The sequence below is a fragment of the Apis florea genome, unplaced genomic scaffold (genome assembly GCF_048593485.1).
Source record: "Apis florea isolate Af1SG1 unplaced genomic scaffold, ASM4859348v1 contig_3391_pilon, whole genome shotgun sequence".
In the NCBI taxonomy this organism is placed as follows: Eukaryota; Metazoa; Arthropoda; class Insecta; order Hymenoptera; family Apidae; genus Apis; species Apis florea.
In genome coordinates, this window is record NW_028256754.1 from 1,071,917 (window position 1) to 1,098,518 (window position 26,602).

Here is a 26,602-nt window from a genome sequence, read left to right on the forward strand (position 1 = left end):
ATACTATAATTCATAAATTTGGATATATAATATATAAATTATTTTCATTTCAAACTTCTCAAAGTGTATAAATATTTGTTTTAATCCTAAATAAAGTAAAATTATAAAATATAAATAAATATAATTCATATAAATTCTTTTCAATTTAAAATATCCAAGTCTTTTCTTTCTGTTTTACTAAAGATTTTATAATAGAGAAGGCTTTTAACACGATTTAACAGATTACATAAAAAGCACGTCTGTTATGTGTTAAAGCAATTACGTTTTTAATTAAATTTTCTCAGAAATAATTATTTGGAAATGTGAATATCAGACATACCTATATTTTATTATGCATATTTTCGAATTTATAAAATAAAAATTAATAAAACAAATATTAAAGATAAAAATAAAAAAAAATAATTTAAAATGTCTAGATATCTATTCTAGATATTTATTTCTATTTTTGCATCTTGTTTACTGCACTTATATATATATAATATATTTTTATATATATAAAACATACATTTTTGATTCTTAAGATTTTCTACATTTGGATAATAATAATAAATTTAAATTTTTATTGCATTTATAATTTAATTATAATTCTATAATAAGTTTAATAATAAATAATAAATAATTTTCTAAAGAAAAATAAAACTTAATTATAAAATTGAATTAGAAATAAATATTCTTGTATAATTTAACTTTTTAAAAATTATTTTCTATAATAGTTTTGATTTTATTATTATAGACGTATTATAATATCTAGTAAAAAATCATACATAAAATCATACATATAATACATAAAAAAATATATGATAAAAAAATAAAGAAAAAGTAAAGAAAAAAATAGCAACAAAAAAGAATTATGTATAACCTAGCGTTATTCTTACGCATAGTGCTATTGCGCAGGTGCTGATGCGAATATAATGAAACACAGTAGCAATTTGGAGGTTAGGTTGCAAAAGCACGCCACAAGCGACGTCATCTGATCAGGGATTATCCTTCCAAAGGCTTTTGCTTCGCTTTATATGCTAGTATACGCGTTTACCTCTCGTATGTAAAGCTCGCGCGGGAGTGATATTAACAATGCTCTTAGTTCACTGATAAAATGGGTCGATGCAATGAACCAATGAATAATGTAATGAAAGATTCGTCATTGATTACGTGATTTTCGCACGTACGAAGAATACTACTGTACTACATTTGTACTGCAATTTTATGAATATGTTTTACGTTGGTTTGGAAATTGAATGGTTCAATAAAAGCATGAAGGCGCTTCACTAATTTCTGAAGTTTTTTAAAATTGCCTTTGTATTTGTATTGTTTGAATTAATATCATTTATTATTAATTTATTATTATACAGTAGTATTTGGCTACATTTCATTATTCTATATTTCTATTTTTATTTTTAATAATATATTTGTATATCATTAAGTTTATTATATCATATTATATAAGTTTATCATATAATATACTGGAGTAATTATATATATGATAAGCTGAAGTAATTATTTAAATTGTACATAATTAATTTCTTATATACTATATCTTTTAGATAAGTTATTAATTTTTGAGAATTTTCATAGAATAAGAAAATATTATTAGTATATTTTAATTGCAGAATAATATTAAATATATTGCAACTAATATAACTATACGTATAATTTATAAATGTTTATATATATTTATATTATATAGCAATTATATATTAAGTTGAAAATTTCAACATTAAAATTATAAAATAATTTGGATTTCAAATAGGTTACATATTAACTAATATAATATTAGTACAATAAAATTTATAATCAATAATATCAAAATACTTTTGATTCAAAAAAAATTATCTCGCATAATCAAGTACTTAAGAAATATTTAAACATAATAGATATTTTTTTTCTATGAAACATTTATTATTATTCATTATTTTAAATTAAAATAAAAAAAGAAATATATATTATTTATAAAATAGAAAATTTAATATTAAGATAAAATAAAAATTCTACTATTTTATACATAAATTTCGTATTTTTAATTTTCTCAAATAGTATTTTCTCTTTCTTTTTACAGAAATCAAAGAAAAAAGATAAGAATTTAATAAAAAAGAAACATAAAACTGAGATCTACAAAAGTTATCTTTCGACAGAGACGAAAAGAATAGTGGAATTTAACATTCGAATTGAAGATCGACAGATTTAAATGTGAGTCACGCGAGAATCAGTCTGCCGAAATTCGTCGATTTCTATCAAATGCCACAATACCCTGCTACCTTTACGAGAGGTATGATAACTATCTTTGTGGCTTCTGTTATTTGGACAGTTGCACCCCGTGGTGCATGAGAATCGTTGAAATCAGAATATCACCTCCTCGCGTTCTTTTGGGAATTCTCTGTTAATAGAACCTGCAGGTATTAGACTGGATCTGAGTGGGCGTGGATTTTTATTTGATTCATTGTCAAATCTGAATAATTTACTTTACTCACACAACACGATCTATCTTATTTGCTGTGCTCTTGGATTAAAATGGCTTCGTGATCATTAAATATGTTTACTTCCTGTTAAGATTATTACAAGTTTGAAAAAAATTGATTTCTTTTTCGTTATAATAATTTCTTTTTTTATCAATATAATTACTATGATAGATTGAAATGAGATCAAATTTATAGACAAATTGCAAAATATAATATATTTTTATTTTTTGTCAAAATTAAATGATCAAGTTTAGTTATAAAAAGTAAAGAAAATAAGATTAAGACTTAAAATTTTTAGTGTATAAATATCGGTATTATTTTAAAATTATTTTACGTTAAAAATGAGACAAAATGAGATGAGTCTTATATATATAATAAATATATATTTGTATAAATTTTTTAAATAAATAAATAAAATGTATTATTTGATTAATGGTATTTATAAATTTTTAGCTAATATCGTGCTATAAATCTACAAAATGTAAGAATTTTTCAATGTCCTATTAGAATTATTATAGCAATTAAATATATTTACACACTAGTATATAATTTAAGTAAAATAAGTTTCCTAATTTTTTTTATAAAGATTGATTGATTGATTTCTTAATTTAATATTAAGATTAATTTTTAAATTTATAAAAATATATTTAAAAAAATATTTTAAATATGTTAATATATAACATTTTATTTTTATTTTTCCCTATTCCTGAATTTTAGAAAATAAAAAATGAAATAATTTCTGAAAAATTATTTTATTATTTTGAAATTTAGCTTTCTTCAATAATAAATAAATACAAAAAATATTTTTTAAAAAACTTAAATGATATTTTCATAATTAAAACATAGTTAATATTATATTATTAATAAAATTAATATTTGTATAATAATATTTAAGGTATAAGATATAATTATCTTTAACAATTTGTCCAAGTTTCTCTTGAAATGTAAAATGATTAGAAAATATTAAATAAGTTAATTTATCTCTTCATTTTCATATTTTTAAATTTTAATACCAAAATATGTATATGGTGATGTTTCAGATGTTTCAGAAATTCATAATTGATGGAATATATTGCTTTTCTTTTATACTTAATTTTATACTTAAGTCCATTCATATAATGTTTCACAATTCTAACAAATTATACATATTAGAAATAGATATTTGTCAATTACAACTAATATCGTTTTTTACTGAATTATTCCGCTAAAAATTATTTAAGTCAAGTAATTGAAAACCGTGTTGGAACAATGCTATATTACTCCAATATGAATACATTGATATTGTAGGAACACGATATCCTCAATAATATCAACATTTCGCGAAGCTTTCTCAGATATTAAATTTCGAGAAATGCGTGAAAGATAATGGATAGAGGATGAAACAACGGCGATTATACAAGAAGATTCTAAAACATACGTTAAAGTATACTGCTTGCATACTTTGTATTTTCAAATAATGTTACGAGAAGTCGACGCGGCATTAGGCAAAAACATACAATGCAATTCAACGGTTGTACTCGTCATGATTGGTTTCTATGTTTCAAAAGCTTTGTAGGAAAAATTTTTTTGATAAATCTAATTAATTTTTGAATTTTCGAATTTTGTATATTTTATTATGCATTATAATATGATAATAATAATAATGATTATAATATATGCCATGTTTCTCTTGTATGATAATTTTCTAGCTGAAAGTATTAATAATATAATTAATGATATAATAAAAAGAATATTTTTAATCTGAAAAATTTATATATGAATTATTTCTTTTTTTATCTATATCTTTTTTTATTATCAAACTCGTGATTTTGCAAGAAAAAATTTTTTAATATTGATAATTTTTAATTTGTAAAATTGAAATATATTTTTTCAGATTATTGCTATTGATATTTTATAGAATTAAATGTAAATGTAAATGTAAATTCAATGAATTGATGTAAAAGATATTTAAAAAAATATATTTAGAGAACGTAGATTTTCTTTTTTGTGAAAGATTTTCAAATTAATTATAATAGTAATTGTATTTTTATATTTTCCATCATATCATAATAAAAGTAATAAATATAATGTAATAAAATTATTCGTTATTAATATAAATGCAAAATGCAATATACAAAATCGAAATAATTAATATGAAGAAAATTTATAAAAAGTAGATTTAATGAAAATGATGAAATAACACATTGGATAAAATTGTGTCTTGATAAATATCATTCTTTTGAAGATGATGACATTTTTTCCTTTCTAGAACATACTTCAATATCTCAAGTTAGTACATAAAAAAATTTAAATCTAAATCAATCACAATATCAGAATATCTTCTAATTTTCTATTGTCGCTTATAATTTGTTTTTTTATTATTCTTAATTAGTTTTATATCTTGAAAAGAGTAACTAATAGTAACTAAAAGAGTAAATAATATAATAATAACTCTAAAATATATATATATATAAATAATTTCAAAATAATTTTTTCAAGGTTTACTAATCTTACATTACTTTTTTAAATGTGTTATTTTTTAAATTTTACTATTACATTTCAAATGCGTATTATATTATATGGATATAATAAATTGCATATTGTTTCTTTATATATATGTTTTAAATTTATCTATTTTAGATTATATATTAAATTTTATCTTAATTTTTAATCTTATTAAAAGTGAAAAAATTAATAAATTCTCTAAATAAAATAAAAATACACAAACGCATTTACAATTTTTCTTATTTATATATAAAATCTAGATACAATATAATATTAGCAATATTATCCATATAAACATGAAAACTATTATAATAGCCATTGTAAAAAAATCAAATTTTTATGTCAACTGTTGACGGATTAATTTGTAACTTATTAACTTTTTAAAAAACCAGAAGAAGATATTTTATAATTACTTTAATAATTAATTTACTATTTATTCTATTATTCTATATTATATGTAATATATATTATATACTATTTATTAATAGATAAAATTAATTTATTTTTATCATTTCATCAAAATATCCAAATATTTATGATTGATAACATATATTCATATAAAATATTGAGTTTACCTGTAATATTTTTATTTAACGAATATATATAAATATTCATGTAATAATCATAATGAATTATACTATTTACTTAATACACATTTGTAAATATTCACATAACCAAAAGAGTTTATTAAAATGATTATTTCTATAATAACTCATTTTAACGAATCAAAAAATTAACGATAATGATACAAATTTTCAAGACACAACAGCAAATATCTCGAACAATACATTTTTTCAACTCCATGGTGCGATTTAAACTACGTCTCTCATGGTTGTTGAATAAACAGTGATCATCTCGGCGCAAAGGTCTGACAGGCGAAAATGAAGACTAGACACGAATATTATAATCAAGAAGATGCTTTTCTAGGAGGGAAAGAGAAAAGGAGAAGAGAATGGGGCACGAGGTGAGATGCAAAGGATGCGTCAGAGTTTCGAGGTCTCGCGGCCTTCGAATCGGATGATTTGAAACTCGTAGCCCGAGGCGAACCGGTATTAATACCAGTAATCCAAGAATCGAAAGGTGCTCGCGTGCGCTCATCTTGCACATGTTCCAACGAGCTGCCGATTCCAACTACTGGCTATTTTTCCTCCGATCGTCTTAACCTCTTTCTTTTTCTTATTTTCTCTTCTGCCGAAAGCGTCGTGGCCTCGCGCCATGGTCTATGGTTGCCTTTAAAAATCGATACCGACTAGAAGAAAGGACCAAACAAACGAAGGAACGAGCTGGCGTAGATATATCAGCTGGGCGCATGCAAATTGCAGCTCAACGCGATGCAACGCGTCCATATGGTGGTCCACCATTATCCGCACGCTTGCGATCAACAAAGCGATTGACCTTAACGAAACAACTCTCGTGGCGCTCTCTCAGAATGTTCACGTGTCTTCAATCATTATTTTCCTTATTGAGTGGAGATTGACTAGTTCAAGAAGTATTTCACCTCAAACTGTATTGTAATGTAAAAGCAATTAATATGAAAACAAATAAGTAAAAATATTTTATAGGTGTTTTAATAAACATCTTTAAAATGACTTACGACTGCATTTTAAAAACGAGAAAATATTTACTTATTTTTGTACAACAGGAAAATAATAGGAAAAATATTCATAAAATACTCATATTTATATATATTAATATAGGAATAAACATTATCTATATAGTTTTTAATAATATAATATACTATTTTTTAATTTATTATTTATTGTTAAATAATAGTTAATAGTTTGTATGGATTAGTGTTCAAATGAATGTAAATTAATATGAGAATTCGCTGATAAAGAAATAGAATATGAAAAATGATAAATAATAAAAAAAAGAGAAAAAATTTAAATTGATTTTGATAATTCAACAAATTTAATTTTTTTGGATTATAATTAATTATAAACAGAAAGAAATATAAATACAAAAATGAAAACATATTTTTCAATAATTGTTGAAGCTGAAGAGATGTTATCTTGAATAAAATTATATCATAAATCTTATTTTTACAATATTGCAAAAACAAATAATATAAGATTTATTTTTAATAAAAATTACTCCCTTTAATATAAGTACATATATTTTTTTAGAATTTCTTCTTCCGTTTGTTTCTACAATATATTATATTCCATTATTGTTTCCTGTTTTTTCATTACATGTAGATTGATTTTTTTTATTAGAAAAATGATATTCTATCTATATTTACATCTACTATCTATATTTACATATTTTCCTTATTACAGGACAGGATCTTCTCTAATAATCTAAGAATTCATAATCAATTCATTCGGAATTCATTCTTTAATTTTCTTCACATCTCAGAAAACGAATAATTAATATTTCCGATTATGATTTAACCTTTCAAAACAAAGCAAAGTGATATGACATTTTAAAAAGAAATAAGAAAAGATAATTTCAAAAGAGCGGTAAGGAAACAAATCTGTCTTAAAAAAAAATTTATAATAAACTGTTAAAATATAATGTTTTTATATTTTTTATATTCTAGAATTTTAATCAAATATAATATTTATATGAAAAAATTGATCTCGTAAGTACAAAATAATTCAAAAAATGATGAATAAGTAATAGATTATAAAAATCATCAATTTATCCAAAATATTTTATAGACTTTTTAAAATTATATTTTATTTAGTAGTTCTGTTATATAATTATTAAAATTTAAAAATGTAAATAAAATATATAAATATAAAATATAAAATAAAAAATATAAAATATGGTAAAGAAAGATTTTATTAGAAAATATGAATGATTTTATTAGAATATGTAAATAGCTATATTATTTTTGCAATAGCTATATTATTAAAACTAATAATGAAATGCATATACAAATGTATTTAAATATTCTTATAAAATTTCAAATCAAACATATATGTGTATATATATATATATATGTATATAAAGTGATAGTTATTATATTTTTTTATAATTAAAAATTAAAAAATTCAATTTCGAAAATATGAATTATTAAAAATACGATAAAATAATGTGTTTTTATATACTTTTACTTTTTGAACAAACATTATCTTTCTTTATAACATCACAAAAAATACCCAAAAGTATATTTTTATCCGTACTTGAATTATTGCTTAACTTTTTGACTCCTAAAAATTGAAAAAGAGTAATATTTCCAAAACTATCATAGAATTGATGTTTGAAACGTGACGTTATTTCCCGAATGATTGTCAGAATGGAATCTGTTTCAGGATGTTTCGAAAGTGTAAAGTATAGAATTGCAGAACAACGAACTACTACTATTCCGGTTGGAATGCTATCGATTCGACAACGCAATTGGTAATAGCAACAACTATACACAACGGAGATTACTTTCAAAATAGCAAATGAATCTATATACAGTCAATCTTTTACATCTACAAGATATTAATATATTCATAAAATACTTTTGGAGAGTCGATTCTCTAGGCTAAAACAAATGCAAAAGTGTAATATTTTATAATTAATATACAAAAGTATTGCTTGTGGTTTACTTATTGACTTATAAGCTATTAAAGTTTATGTTACACGAAGTCGGATTGTTCTACTTCTATTATATTCTGTCACATTTTGTTTTCATCTTGCTTCATCTAATATGAACTTAAATATTTTTATAATTTGAATGAATAAACTTTAATCAAGATTTTTATACATCAATTTTTGTGTTTATTTTAGTTTCTAAAATTGATAGCTTCTAAAGATATCTTACAAATATATTATTATCTTATATGTATTTTATATTATACACCAATAAAATATATCACCTATATATATATTTTTCATCTCTATTATTTTAATTTATTATTAAAATAAAAATATAATTATAAATATAAAAAAGAAATTTTTACATTTTTCTTTTTTTGCATCAAAAGTGATTATATTTATTTGTAAAGAATTATTAAATGTTTAGATATTGATCTTCTTCCAAATCTGCTAATTAGAAATATTTTGTAAGGGATTATTCTTTGAGATTCTTAAGAGACAGTTGTATATATTTTTATTACTTCTATAAGTTTCATCAAAATTTATGTATAGATTAAATAAAAATATTATTGTAACACATAAATTATTTTCTTTAAAGTATTTACTTTATTCAAATACTAAAATGTCGTTTCAAACATTTCCAATTTTCAATTTCTCGTTTTTAAATTTTAATAATTTATTAAAAAAACTTTGAAACTAAACTAAAGATATTGAAATATAAATTGATAAATCTCAAATTAGAGATTTTGGTAAATAACTTAGATTATTTATTAAAATTTTTAAAAATATAAAATGAATGAATAAAAGCTTAAAATTTAAAATGAATAAAATAAATTCAATGATAGATATTATCGTATTAATGAAATGTTACAATTCTAATAATAACAAATAATAATTTTTTAAAAAAAATTAATAATTTATTTAATATTTTTCAAGTATCATACATTACATTAGATTGAAATGAAAATATTAAAATTGTATAATTTTCTAATATTAGAAAAACCTTAATCTTATTTTTAATAATTAAAATATAAAAATCTTTTATTTTCTAAAATTAATTTTTAAATATTCCATGAGCTTCCAAATTTTAATTTTTTGTTTTTTCTTATTAAATATATTTTTAAACATACTTTTAAATATCTTAATTATTCTTATTATATCATTTATTACAATATTTTTTTTCTTTTAGTTTTATATTATAAATTCATTATTATTTTACAATAAATATATAGAGAACATATAAAAATGCTGACAATATAAATTACGAGTATTTTTGAAATTGAATAATTATAATAATAATAATCTACTTTAAATAATTCAAATTTTTTTCATTAAAAATTATTTTAAAAAAAATATTATAAATTATTGAACAAAGATTTTATAAAATCCTATAATTTATAAAATATAAAATATAAAATAAAAATAATTTTTAAATTATTTTTAAATTATTTATGATATTTTAAATACTTTTTGGTGAAATTCAAATTTTGATAATTTAAGTATTTCTATAAAGAATAATTTCTGTTCATTATTAAAAATGACGAATAAAGTAGCAAAGAATTTCGTTTCTTACGTTTCATTTCACTGTATGTGTTATAAGAATATACGAGAAATGTTTAAAACTCGTTTTCTTCATTTCATTTAATGAATTTCAAATAATCCTATCATATTCAAGCAAAAATTAATATCGTATCAAAAATATTTAAACAAGTTTTATATTAAATTCTCGAATGCCCGAAACAGAAATTCAAATTCAAATTATTTTAGAATTAAAAAGCGTAATTTCCCGTTTCACAGACAGATGAATATCAACGGCAACTCTTTCCATTAACATTTACGCGAGTCCCTTTCTCTTCAAATCAAACAAAATTGAATTACTAAATTATTTTTAATCGTTAATCTTCACACTAGTTTAACCATGAATAATTAGTTGATACAAGCTCGAAAATTTCGACAAAAAGTCGAGAAAATATAGCAGAAAAGCAAACGTATATTCAGAATAATCGAGACGAGAAAATAGAATTGGGAGTAGGAACGGAAGTTGGTTTAAATGAATCTCGAAGGACGCGGCGAGTTCTTGAGGCCTCGAGGAAGATCGAATTAAACGAATCAGAGTGCGAGGGTTGATAGTCCGGAAGTGAAAAAAGAGGGAAAACTCGAGTACTTTCTTATCGCCTTCCAAGCATCTCCTTTCTCTTCGATTCGAAGTACATGAGATAGGAAAACGTTTGTCGTTGAAAAAAGTTGGAAAAGGAACGGAGGATTGGTATAAATGGAAAAATACGAAGGAAGATCTAGTCTTTGGCCATCGAACTAGAACCATGTGCAAAAATTTCAGTTCTTCGTTTCCTCGATTTCCCAAATTCATTTCCTCTCGAGGAAATTGTCCTTTACTGCTTAAACTTTAAATTGGCTGCTTACTTGAATGATTATGTATATATATATGTAGAAAGAGAGAGAGAGACTATTAATATATATTCGTGGGATATATTTGAAAATTTCGATTTTAAAAATCAAAATAAATACGAAAGTCGATATATGAAAATGGTTAGTTACAATTTATTAGACTATTAGTTAAGTTTGCGTTAGATGAAGTGAAACGGAAAGAAGAATGCGATAAAATCAAATTTTTATGAACATAACTAAAGAAATGGAACTTGAATAGAAATTTAGTTTATTTATCGAATATAATAATATGTACTTCGAATATTTGAATATTTTTTGCATGTCATATTCTATAAATATTTGTATATTGAAATTTTGATTCATTAGAGCCAAATTTTGTAAGTCTTAATAATTATAGCACGTATTATTTGAATAAACTAATAACTTTATTTTCACATAAAAAAAATTATTCATATCTAATTTTTCTATATTATATTAGTAACTAACAAATGGAATTAAATAAAAACAGCAAAGTTTAAATATTTTCAAGCTTTTTGAATTGTTAAAAGTAAGTAAATATTTCTATTATATCAAATATATTTTCTTATCTCTTCTTTCTTCTGTAATTAAATTAAAAAAAATGTTGAAAATTTCAAACAATCTTAATTCGATGACGAAGCAGTACAAAGAGGGAACAAAAATAGGAAAGAAAGATAGAAGGAAAAGACAACATGTAAATGTATGGAGGAAATTATTCATGGAAGATTCCAAGCTGCGCTAGCCGCAACGAGACGAAACGAGATTCACGAGACAAGTCGAACTAACGATGCCCGACGACGTCCTCGTTCTCATCCTTGACGACGATATCGTCACCGGCCACCACTCGAGATACGAATCGGTGCTAATGCTTGCTTTATGGGTCAGCTTGTCGAGGTCACGTAGCGGCAAGGTTTGCGCGGAATTTAAAAAAAAAAAAGGAAAAAACAACAGGAAAGAAAAAGGACCAGTATGTCACGTGTTGTCTCGAGATATATCTACTCGAGGAAGAAGCCATCAACGTGTTCCTTTCATCGCGCGATATTCAGAGGCGTGTTCTTCTTCCACGTTCACAAAGAAGGGAGGATCCGCGTGGTATTCACGCGCCCATCCGCCTCGCGATCCTTATCCGCGTTGGCCCCGCGATCTTATCAGCCATTTTGTACCCGATCATTGCGCAACGATGCTTGTCGAGAGATACATGGTGTAACTGTATCTGGAAGCGCGAAAATTGCGTATTGTTTCACGGGACAGAACGTCGCATTGTTCCTCTCCTCAATCTTGGAAAGCAATCTGTTTCGCTTTGACACCAGGTATAAATTATTCGCGGGTTTCTGCACGCTTAACCACTCGATTTACATGTTACTTTATGTAGCTGAGTTAGATTTTTTTTCTCGACGACACGCGTTTCGTGTAAATGCGCTTCGTGTGCTGCATGATTAATGATTGTGATTCTCCGTGAAGTTTTATGGAATACGGTGGATGCTAAGTTCCTTTTGTTTTTCACGTTTTTGTTTCACGTATTTATTTATTTATTTATCGATGAATGTTTATTGTTGATGCATTGATTATTTGGATATCATATAATTTTATGATAATAATGAAATATTTCATTTATATGAATTTGTTATATAATGGAAGTTTTCAAAAACATAAAGTTTAATAAATTCTTCTTTAAAATCAAAAAAATTAAAAATTTTTAAAATAAGAACTTTTTAATAATTCTACAATTATAATGGTTTACTGTGTTTTTTCATAGAAACTAATTATTTATAATAATAATTTTTATTTTTAATTATATTTATATTTTAATGCATGTTTAATATAACAATATTTGTTTCAGCAACTTTTATTTCTATTAATATTTTTTAATCATGCTTTAATATATTTTTGATTCATATCTTTATTTAGATGTATTCATATTCTATTTCTATTAATTTATATTTTATAATACAATATATAAGAGCCATAATTTATTATCATTATAGAGAACATTAACATATTTACAATTATAATTCATATACAATTATATTCATATACTCATTACTCATTAGTTACGTACATAATAACATTAATAATAAATATGTATTTATAAAACTCTAAAATTAAAAAAAAATATATATATATATTAAAAATATATTAATATATTTGTATTCGATAAGATATTAGATAATAATAAATGTTGTTAATGTTCTTAAAAAATAATAATAAATAATTTTGTCATCTGACATATATTTAGTCGATTTTAGAGATCAAAGTATATAAAAGTTGATGTATAATAAAAAAATTTCTTATATTGAAAGGAATTGAAGTTCATATGAAGCGATATATTAGACAGAACACTTTGCTAACGCAAATTTCAATTGTTTATAACTAATAAGATTGAATGGAGAGAAATATTTTTTGATCTTAATTATTTATTCTGTAATACAACGAATTCCCAAGAAGAAGAAATAAAAACAATCTAATTCCTTTCATGACTAATTCTGATCTCTTTGATATCATATATTCACTTTACTTAGAAAACAAATTATAATTGAATTCAATATTCAAACTATTAAGAAAAATGAATTTAGTTATTTTCTTGATTGTTCAGATAATTATATTTGCAATTATCATAAACTATGAAATTATTCCGCGTTATATTATTTTTACTATATGTAGTATTAAGAATATAGTTATACTTGAAAATCAAATGTTATTTATTTATTATTGACTTAAATTGATGATTACAATAGTATTAATTATTTTGTTCTTTTTCTGATTTCTCATTATTAATTCGTAATTAATGCAAAACATATATCTGTTATCTCTTTATAATAATTTAAAGAACCTGAAATATCCTCTGAAAATTTCCTTCTTGGAATAAGATATTCAAATTATCTCACTTGGAATTCTAAATTTTAAATAAAATTTGAAATAAGATTATAAATAAAAGAGAGGTCTTTATTCAAACTGTTCCAATAATTTATCGTACTTTTATAGTACTAAAATTGCTTCTATCTAAAATTTATTCAATAAGATTTATACACAGAAAGAAAACTTATTATTCAGAAATCATAGATATATTTATTTGAAATTTCAATTATTTAAAATATTATATGCTATTATTTAAGTATCTACTAAAAACAATACAATGTACACTACATTTGATTACCTAGATCATCCATACAAAATAATTCTATTAGCAATTTCAAATTCTAAATAATCTGTTACGGTGGAACAGATCGTAATGCAACCCATTCACAATGACTGTAGCCAAAGATAAATATTTACTCGGAACCGCGTACAGTGCACACCGCCCTTTTCGCTTCGAAAATGAATCACGTTGCTCAAATACAAACATAAGTAATCAAAAACAAGGAAGACAACTGGCAACGGGCAACAACAAAGATCCAGACAGAAATACTTAGGAAAACAGAGCGAGAAGGAGAAAAAAAAAGGGATCACAAAGAGAGGAAGGGATATTATGGTGTGCATCTTTGTACACACGCGACACACCCTCTCGATTTTGGTTCCTCCTCAGGATCGTACGTACACCTTCCTCCTCATCGTCACGCATACACCACCGACAACGCGGGCGGGCACTCTTCTCCTCTGAATTACCGACTATACGTATTCAAATGATTGGTCATTTGCATTTTTATAAAGGAAAGGGAAGCAAGACCTGCGTGTCACCAAAACTTCTTCCTGTATACTTGTACCTCCGTTCCTATGCGTCCTTCTACTTCGACCACCTACTCGCTCCCTTCGATCTTACTTCTTTTTCACGTTTATCTTTGTAATATAAAATATCTGTGTAATATTAAATTTTTCCAAGAATATTATTCATTTTAATTTTATTTCTTATATAATAATGGAATGTGATTTGATTCAAAATAGCATAAGAATTATATTATATTTATATTTAATTAATTGATCTTTAATTTATTCACATTATGTTCGATATGAATAAATAAATAAGCAAATGAGTAAATGATCAAAGTATATTGTAAGAAAACGAAAAAATAAGTGAACAGAAAACTATAAGTTGACTATAATAAGACATCATGATTAGTATAAATGTTTAATTTTTAATATTTAGAATTACTCATAATATTCATTTTTCACAGATTTCTATGTTATTGTCACGAGAACTCATTAATTGAGTAGTCTTTGATAATTAATTCATTAATATATAATATGTAAGTAACATAAAATTTTTTATTTTCTCGATAAGTTAGGTTATATATCTTTAAAATATAGCCAAATCATTATTATTTTTTTAAATTTATTCTATCTTTAAGTTTAAAATTATATTATTACAAAGTTACTAAAATTTAAAAAAATTTAAATATTTAAAATTGAATAATATTGACGATTCTAAATGGTCATGGCATTATTGAAATAATATTAATAGAAAAATTAATAAATATCATGAATTTTGGACACATGATCAAAAATCACATAGAACACACATATCTATTTTAGCAATGTAAATATATGAACAAAATAAATTCTTGATGTCCTAAAATAAGTTTCTCTCCTACTGTTTTAAAATTGTTTTGCAAATGTATGTATTTTAATTGAATCTTTAATCTAATCTTTTTTAAAATAATACTGATTAATTATTTAGCATTTTTTAAAGTTTTTAAAATTTATGTATATTTCAAGAAATTTAATTAAATGTATATACTTAATGAAAAAGTTAATCCTTTAATCTCCTACTAAATCATATAATTATTGCATTTGAAATAATTAATATTTTTCTTTCATTCATCAAAATATTTGTCCCTCATTATTAAATAATAAACATCCTATAATGATATTAACACACTATACTGTTGAGAGGGAGTCCAGTATAATACGGATTTAACGTAATGATAACTCAGCAAAGTAGATGCTTAATATAATTGCTTCCGTAAATCTTGTAATCTGCTTATATACAAATCACATAATCCCTTATTTAATTCCGAGATTTTTCTCATATATAAATAAGTACTTTTTTTTCAAAATTGATAAAAGTGAATAAGAATAAAAATAAAAATAAAAATCACTTTAAACAAACTAATTCTAATAAATAAGAAATACATACTTGCAAACATATTAATACAAAATGTTTACAATACTTTTTTTATTTCTTGTAAAATTTTTAAAATCATTCTAAAACTCATTGATGAATTTGTTTTGACTTTCGTAGGACAAAAAAAAAATATATAGTATTTCATTTAAAAAATTAAAAATCAATTTTGTTTTTTGAAAAATATTATAAGTATAATATTATAAATTAATACATTATATTATATTTCTCTCGAAAAACTTTTGTCTCTTTTATTTTTCTTTGATATCTACTTTTTAAATATCTATTTATTATTTACGAGAAAAAAACTGATTAATAATAGCATTAATATCATGTATATATAAATATATATTTTATATGCATATATAAAAGTCTATATATATGAAATACCTAATATGAAGATATTATTAATGAAGATATGAAGATAATTTAAATAAATTATTTTATAATAATATAGTGTTTTAATTTAAATAGATAGAAAATAATCCTAATCTAAAAAAATCCTTAGTTAAATAAAATAAGCAAATTCAAATTTGTACAAACGAACGTATCTAAAAATATGAAGGGATTAGAGAAAATTATCCTAATTATATTCAGAGATTTGGTCATCTAATATGCTTAGGAAAGATAAATCTGGCACGAATTAATAAAATACAAAACTAATTCAAAATGAACGTCTAATTATTTGAATCTTTTTCAACGAGTTATTAAAATTATTCAATAATAAATTGAGGGATCCAGTACAAGAGAGAATTTTGCCACAGAATATTGAAAAATGAGATTTTTATTAATTCTGATATTTCTTATCTAATTATTATTTTTTGATTTATAATAAAATTCTTATCTATGCTAAGTGTAATAGATATAATAGATAGGTATAACAGATATAATAGAAAAAAAGATAGAAAATAAGATTATTGTAATAATTTATAAGTAAACAAAAAACTATATCTCTTTTAATTTTTATAAAATTAATTGATTGTTCGATGATAGAGAGGCATGTTTATTTTGTAACTAAATCATATTATATCTTTTCATCATGAAAGAAATATATGAAGAACATAACTTTCTTAATTATAATTTATTTTGTAAATAATTGTAAAGAGATTGTTAGATAATAAATAGATTATTTGAATCTGCAGATTCACATACTAGGAAGAAATGAGTTTGGTAATCACATAGTGATTCTTTTTCTTGCAGTGGAAGCACTGAAAATCGACTTTCTGCAAATGAACCGTATCCACGTATTATAACCATCGAAGAAGTAAGTCGTATCGCATCGAGACTTGCTTCGATTCCTTCGCTCCTCTCCCCTTCTTCTCGTTCGTCTGGCGGCTATCGAGTATGCAAACTACCTTCGGCCGTTAGTTTAGATTATACATTACGAAGCACGTGCCTGCACGCGACATGTTGTTAATCGGAGTATCGGCAGTAAACTGGAAGATCTTCCAGAGATGAGAATTAAACATGTTCTTTTACACTTAATTTTTAAAGAATTAAAAATTAGCAGTCAAGACAAGAGAACAAAAAAAAAGGGAATTTTATGAATTTTTTTGTGAAAAAATTTTTGAATGAGAATTTTTTTATTTCAAAATATGCTTTTATATAATAATTATTCAAAATATGCTTTTAATATAATTACATATTATGTATTTTTTTTCAAAATATTCCTTTTTATATAACTTATAATTGTTTCTACTCTAAAAGTTTTTTAATATGTTGAGATACACAATCTTTTGCAGAATCAGATTATTTTAAATAAAAAATTTAAAATGCAAGTATAAATTTTGAACTTCTAAGTAAGAATCTGTTATCTATTTCTCTTTAAATTTAATTTTGATTTTAAAATAGATATTATTTATAAATTTGTAATTTTTCATTATTAAAAAATATTATAATTATATTTATACAGATAGAATCAAAAATTCGATTTTTCAAAAATGTCATTATTTGAAATTATTATTTATAAATATATACTTGTAATACTTAATACTTAATACTTAATACTTAATACTTATAATATATTTGTTAAATGCATATCTACATACATCTAAAAATCATAACAAGATATCTCGAAAATCGCTTTATCAATCATTCTGAAATTAATGTATATTTTTAGATATATTTAATATTTCGTATTTTTTTCAATCAATATTTTCAATGTTATAGACAAAACTGACTGTTTCTTCAGTAAAATCTATATTAAAATTATAAGAAACTAACATAATATAATTAAAATATTTTAAATATCAAATTTTTGTTTTGTTGTTCTTTTGTTATAAATTAATGTTTTTTAATTTTTTAAAATTATAATTCTTCTCTTTTCTCTTCCACTTTCAAATTTAATTCTAAAAAAAATTAAAAAAGATTAAAAAGATTTTTTATCTAGTAATTAGCGATACTGACTTTGATTTTACTAGCGAAAAGATCACTTTGATACTCTTATAGGATATAATAATGTAATTATTAAAATAAATAATATAAAAATATATAAAAGTATAAAAATATCAACAACAAAACACTTTTGAAAAAACTTGATGATTCTTTATAAATTATGAATCATTTTTTTAAATGACAATTTTAATTGATCTTTAAGCTGATGACATATCATCTTTCTATTCTATTTTTTATTAAATAAATGTCTTTCAAAGATATTTTCAACTTTTTTATATGATCTCGTAATTTTTATTAACTAAGCTAAACTTACGATAAATAACAAATTTAACAAACTTTAAAACATCCATTTTTTTTATATAATATATATAAAATAATAGTACTAATAGAAGCATTCCATTAAAAATAAGTTAATGTAGAATTATACATAAAAAAGTTGAAAAATTGTCATTTAAATAATAATAATTTGATTTATTGTATGTTTGTTTATTTATATGTAGATTATTTTTGTGTATAAATAATAAGTATATAGGTATAAAAGCTTTATGAAAAAAGGAATTAGATCAATGGAATTTTTTTTTTGTAAATAAATTGAATAAACTAAAATTAAAATTTCACTTTTTACTTTACAATATTTTTTCCCAAAAATTTCTTTGATTTATTATATTTGTTTTTTTATTTACAGATCATTTTTATATTTATATGTGGATAAATAAAAATTTTATTAAGAAGCTTTAAAAAAAAATGTATTATAAATCAATAGAAACTCTTTATAATGAAATAAATTGGAATTGAAATTTCATTATTTATCTTGCAACACTTTTTCTTCAGAAAATTCATCAATTTTTTATTAAAAATTAAATTTGTTTTTCTTTAAATTTCTATAATTCGAAATATATTAATTTTTATACGAAGCTTCTGTGAATGCAACTTTTGTTTATTAAATTTAAACTTAATCGAAAAATTCGATTTCAATTCTTTTCTTTAGAATCGAATTATCAAAATTCCATTGTATGTAAAGTATTTACTATGTTTCTTCTTCAATGAATACAACATACAATTGTTTTAGTCCTTGTGATGGTACAGTATCAAACAAGCTGGATTTCTAGGTAGAAAATCAATACGAAATGCTGGAATTTAATTATTCAGGTCTGATTGAATCTTTAGCCATAGTAGAATCTAATCAATAATGTTTCTCTAAATTTGTACGTTTAATTTAATTTAATTGACCTTAGTTCGGCAAATGGATTGAACGAATTTAGTTTTATTACTTTTTTCAAAAATATACAATTTTTTTTTAACTTTATACTTACAAGGAAACGTATTTCAATGATATCAATTTTTTGATAATTTAAACGAAAAATTAGTGAATTAAATCGCAGAAAAAATTCTTCTTTATAAATCGTTATTATTAATTGATTTTAAAAAATTTTACAAATTTACATTATAATTGAAATTAAATTAATACAAATTATAATTAAAGCTATAAAATTATATTATGAGAGAAGATACAACTTTTATAGATAAAAAAAGGTTTTTTTCTTTTCATTTCAGAATTACATATATTTTATGGCAATAAATAATAAATTTGTATATATAGTAATAAATATGTAAATATATTTATAATAACAAATCTATTCTTAATTTTACTTAATATCCCATAACTATCCTAATTTTTTAAACAACTTAATAAGTTATTGACTCAAATACTTTTTTAATAAAAATAAGTTTTCTGATTTTTATATACTACTATCATTTTCATATAAGTACATACTTAATTATTTTCAATAAAAGAAAATATGATTATATACTCGATCGACACTTACATAAATATGCGTACACGTATGATAAAATATTCGATTTCTGTAATTTCACTAAGAATATTTATTCAATTGAGCGAAACAACCCAATTTTAATTCTAATTCATATTATAATGAAAAAATAAACTCATTATTTATTTAAACGAAATCGTAACTTTTTATAATTGTTTACACGTTCAATTTTTTTTTCTAACACTTTCAAATTACTAAAAATAATCAAAAGTAGAAATAAGAAGGTACAAAGTACCAACGTAAAAACCTAGAATTATCCCATCATCTTGCGCCATCTTTCCTCAAACGCCAGCAAAAATTAACGTTTGAACAATCGAGCATTAATCCACCGATTAATTCAAACCTGAGTTTCTTCGAGTTGCGTTCAAAAAAATCTCGGGGATACATTAAATCCTCGCGGCACAAAAATACGGTGTAAATAATCGAGGCGGTGGCGGTAATCGGGCCGGCACAATGTAGCCGGCGCAAAATCGACATTCTCGGCTAATCAATCCTTTCAGGTGCACCAGCTTCGAATAATATAACGCTTGCTCGGCGAAAGATGCGCCCACTTGGTCGCGCGGCGCAAGTATAAAAACGGGCGAGATAAAAGCGCGAAGTCGAAAGCAATTTCAATCGACTGGGCTTCCCCAGGTAAATGTCGGACGTGAACGTTCGAAAACGAAAAAGAGATTCATGAAAAAACGGAGAACGAGAGAGGGAAAAAGCAGATAGAGAAAGGAGGAGAGGGGAGGGGAGGAGGAGGAGAAGAGCATCATAGAGAGAGAGATGGAGAAAGAAGAAAGCGGAAGAGAGAGAGAGAGGTAAAAAAAAAAAAAAAAAAAAAAAGAAGCAACCGGCTGCCAAAAATCCAAAGCGAATCCGGCGAGAACGAGCGAGCCTCCCGGCCGCAATTTCACGCGATCGAATCGGGCCGAAGCAAATTAAAAACTAATCGTTTTCCCGCACCCTGCTGGCACGCGCTTTGCCTCTGTGGCTCGAGCCCTAGCCCATCCCGCGTGAAAAAAACACAGGAGAAACGTACGTGAATAGGAGAGTGGGACAGAATCGTGTATACCCACACAAACGAGTCAACCGTTTGACCGACGCTTGATCTTACACCAGGGTGAGACCTGTGGCCGACAAATTGTTTTTCCCTTTTACCCTTCCTTTCTGCTGATTGATCTTTCGCTCAGACCGCACAGTCACGAAGTAGCCTGGCTACCGATGATTCGTCACGAACTCTTGCCATAGGAGACGAGTTTTCTTTCGTACATTGGCTATTTTGATTCGTATAAATTTGGAATGATAGATCGTAGAACATTTGTTGTTTATATTACATACGATTGTAATATTATAGTGACTGCCGTTAATTGTTATTGTAAAGAAATATGTAGAATTTCCATTGTCCGAACTTTCTATTAATCGAATGTTCTATTATATATCTTTATCATTTTTTATATTAGTAACAGAACAGTTATATTAGTACATTTGCAAAGAGATACTTTTATTATGACAACGAAAATAAAATTTAATTTGAAACAAATATGTACTTATTGTTATTGTTAATTATTGAAACGAAATTGGAAATATTGTTAAGAAATTAGAAAATAGTGAGTGTTAAAATTGATAAAAGTAGCTATATAATATTGATATTAAAAAACTAGTGAAATTATTTACAAGATGCATATTTTTTGGATATTAAACAATTTGTGTTAAATATGACAATTATAAAAGTTTGAAATTTATTATAATGAAAAACTGTTTTTTTTATACCAATATTTCATTTTTTTAAATAAACATATGGAATAATTCGTTTAAGAAAAATCTATATTTCAGATAATTCCTGTATTTAAATGTTTTTATGTTCCAATTAGTTCAAATAATGAAGATATATTATGTTTCAATAATTTCAATAAATTTAATCTATTTAGTGCTAATAACAATAATACGAAATATTATTAAGAACATAGAGTAATTGTCATGTATTTTATTTTTTAGTATTATTAAAATACTAAAGTTGTATAACTATGTAATAGTTAATAGGTAATAGATAATTCAATATAATACAAATTAAAAAATAATTTTCTTGTATAATAATGAAATGAAAAAAGAATCATTTCAAAAAAGATAAAAGATATAAAAAAAATACTTAGAAGTTTATAACTAAGACATTGAAAAAATACATTTATAGTTTGTAAAACTTATCAGCATATTTACTACTATATAAGGAAATAATTCCGATATATATAATACAATGTTGATGGAATTTAAATTAGAATCGCAGAGAATAAAAGAAGTTTTATTGTCTATTTTTATGAATGTATTGGATCTGGTGAAATCAAACCCGCATTTCATCCAATTACTAATAGCATAGTATTATAATCAATTTGTATAGTATAATAATATAATATAATAGTATAATATTATTACTCTTAAAATCAATCATAAAAATTAATTTTTATACATAAAAATATAATTCATTTCTTATAATAAAATTAATGAATAAATTAATAAATTGAATTAGGAAAAATAATTGTTATTTAAGTATATCATATTCATATAATTAAAATAATAATATAAAATTTTACTATATAAAAATTTTGTACATTTAAGTTTTACTTAAGTTTTAATTTATTTTTGTTAAAAATAATTCAAAATAAGTTCCTATTATATTTTATTTCAATTTTTTTTTTTTAATTGCTTTTCAAGTTTGCTTTACTTCACTATTTTCTACTTTTTTCAAACTTATTGAATTATTTCGTTTCCCAATAAAATCTCTCAACCGCGAACTTCATGGCAAGATATTCTTGCGATCTTGTTTAGAAGGCAAGAATACTTCATAGTTGCACGTTCTAGAAAAGAAAAAGTGCATTAACTTGCGGATTTCTTGAAAGGCTATTGACCGAGGAAAAAACTTATTTAAATTTTTAATCTTAAAAAAGATAAACGAAACTTGATTATTGTGTTACAAAAATAATCAAATTATTCACGATGGAAGCGTAAAATCAAATGTTATGCGAATATTTGTTTGTGTAAAATAAATCTTGGTCGATAAAATGAATTATTTAAAAAATTTCTATTTTGAAAAATAAATTTAATTATTATATTATGTTAAACCATATCGTACATTGTATCGATTATATGTATATATAATAAAATTGTACATTTTGTTTTAAATGCATCAATAAAAAATTTATATTTAAAATAGGTAGATTTTATTTTATTTTCTATGAAAAAGAAGAAATATATATATAAATATAATATATAATAAATAGAATAAAAAAAAAAGTTTTTAAAAAATCTTGAAATTTTATTTTTTTTTTAAATGTTAGCATTAAAGTTAGGAAAAGAAATGTAATATTTTTATGATAATTTCGAAGAAAATTAAAAGATCGAATCAATATATATATATTGAATTTGTGATAAAAAAGAATAAAAAAATATTGTTATTCGAATATAAATAATATACTGTTTATTAATTTGAGATTTATTAATGAGATTATTATGATAAGTCACAAATATTATAAAACTTTTTAATAACAAATATTTTAATTTGGAGTTAAAAAAAAATTCCAAAATTATAAATATAAGTTATGTATAAGTTAATATAAATTAAAGTTCTAAATTAAAGTTCTATCTAATATTAAAAATTCAGACATAAAAAAGATTTTATAAAGAAGTAGTTGTAGATGGCACCACTAGTCAGTCACCAATAATATCTTTCATGATCAAGAACATCATTCTCATAAGTATAGCTTACTTAATTCTACGTTTCTTAGCTAATATCTTTACGTATGAATTTACTCGATAGTTTTATTATCACAAATACAGAATAAAACACTTTCTCTTTTTCTCATTTTTCTTCCGTTTTTCTTTCACTTTCTTGACTCATTTAATAGATTCAATATAGTTTTAAACAAATAATTGTCTTTCATAATTACATTTTTACATACATAGAAATTGTTTTTACTTTCTTAAGAGGTAAAATATTATATATTTCATTATTAAATTTTAATAATAATAGCAATGTATAAATAATGATAAAAGTACCTGAACAAAATTATATATTAAAGAACAAATTTGATATATGACAAATTTCAATAACAATTGTATATTTTAAAGTTATATAAGCAGCATTAATGTTTATTAATATGTAAATAAGATTATTTACAACGTAATATTTATCACATATATATAGTAAATAAATAATAATAATAATAAATAATAAAATCTTATTTTAAACTAAATAAGCATTATTCAAAAAAATATTTCATATGAAAATTGTTTTTTAAGAGGGTTTCAGTAAGTAATAAGGGTTTTTTAAGTAATAACTATTAGATAGAGTAAAAATACAAAAATCTAAATAAAAATGTTTTCAAATCTTAAGGTGATCTTTTGTCGTTTTAAAACGAAACTACGTTTTCATTTAATTAGGATTATATGTCCACTTCGAGGTTGAATTCATTAATCTAATTATATTGATAAAATGCAATAATAAATTCATCTTTTGAACTTTATTTTGAACTAATTCGATAACATGCTATTTAAATAAAAATGAATATTATAATACTTATAATAAAAAAAATGCATAATTTAAAGAAAAATATAACTTTCAATACAAGAATCAAAATAGAATTGTCTATCAAATCATTGTCCTGTGTTATTTTATTGTTTGTTCCAGTAAAGTTCACGTCATTCCCAGGTGAGAAACACGGAAATTTCTCTCCCGAGGGAATCTCAAACTTCTGACCAGCATCGCGATTTCCATTCAAATAGAATTTTCAAGTTAATATCAGAGGATATTTATATACGTTTACATTGATCATCTATAAACTGTTAGCTGTTCATGGAGGGACAAGTTGACAAATTTGGTTATTACGATCGAACCATGGCCGAATCATGACAACCTAACCTAACCACTCCATGCTAATCCATGCGCGTAGCAGCGGAAATGGATGACACTCGAAACTTTCCCGTCCGGTAACGATGAAAATAGTCGGTGTTCGTCGTGAAATGCGATTTCACTGTAGCCGGCAGGCCACGAGTGCACGCGATGAACGAGCATGCATGCATCCATGCACGCGATATCATACCGTGGCTGTCGTGGCCGGTTAATTACAACAATCGATATCGTTTAAATTGCAGGTTGCGCCTGCGTGCCATTTCGCGGGGCAAATGTAGAATGGTGAATACGAAACAGAAGGAAACAAGGCAAAGAAAGAAAGGGTCTCGAGTATTGTCCGTTGCTTGATTCGTAATGTGAAGACGAACGACAATGGCGTAAGCTTGAAAAATCGTATAATAAAAATTTTAGATTTCTAGACTGATTTAGAAAATAAATTATATGATCAAAACTAAAGCTATTATATGTTTGCAATCCATAAATAAATAAATAAATAAATATATATATATAAAGTTAGAATTTAATTTGATAAAAGAAACAAATTTTTTTTAATGTTATTATATCGAAAATAAAATTAAAAGTACAACATAAGTATAAAATAAATTCCAACTTATTGGAGTATATAATTTCGAAAAAATTTCTGTTGAAAAATATATAATATATAATATAAATAAAATAAAATAATCATATTTTGGATATCGAAATAATAACGTTGATAAAAATATAGGCAGATAAAGACTTGAATAACTTGAAATTATACATGGAAATAAGTAATCGTCAGATTTGTATTATAAAAATCAGATTTGTACTATATTGAAGAATTTTAAGAACATAAGATCCTGATATGCTATTTGTTTTGAATAATATTAGATTATATTAGATTAATTGATAACGTCGATCTTAAAAATAGAATTATACAATCTTAATTAATAAAATATAAAAAATAATGGATAAAATAATTTAAATTTATATAAAAACTTTATTTTATAGAAATTATTATATATATCTAAAATAAATATATAAAAGAATATAATATTGAAAAATGAAAATTTACGTTTATAAGTATTTTCTTTTTCCATATTGTTTAATTTGTTAAATTAATTATAATTATTATTTTTTAGATTTTTCTAGATTTTTGTAAATAGTAGACCATATGTTATTATTTCTTTTATTAGAGAAAATTTAAAATAAAATGCAAATAAAATTTTATACATAAATACAACTTTTAAAATGATTGTATGCTAACAAGATATCAATCACTACCACTACAGTTTAACTTGACATTTTAATTATATTATTATGTTATAAATATTACTTATCATTTTATTTTACATAAAATTGATTATAGATAAATATAAATAAAATCTTAAATAATTCTAAATGTTTTTAATGCAATTCTATAAAAAAGAAATATTAAATATTATAATATTTATAATATAACATTCATTATTAAAATATTCAAATAAATAACAAAATTTTAACATTAATTTAATAATTAATTATTATAATATACAGAAATACATTAAATTTCTAATAAAATCCT

At 23.2% G+C, this 26,602-nt stretch overlaps 1 protein-coding gene across 1 annotated transcript in view; it reads right to left on the reverse strand.

Moving 5' to 3' along the window:
• Positions 1–22,886: 22,886 nt before the first annotated feature.
• The window catches only part of LOC100864856 (uncharacterized), a 47,260-nt gene continuing 43,544 nt past the window's right edge, over positions 22,887–26,602 (reverse strand). The window contains exon 5 of the mRNA XM_086912421.1: positions 22,887–23,008. Coding sequence (XP_086768547.1) covers positions 22,994–23,008 — 15 coding nt within the window. The 3' untranslated portion in view covers positions 22,887–22,993. The remainder of the gene's footprint in view (positions 23,009–26,602) is intronic.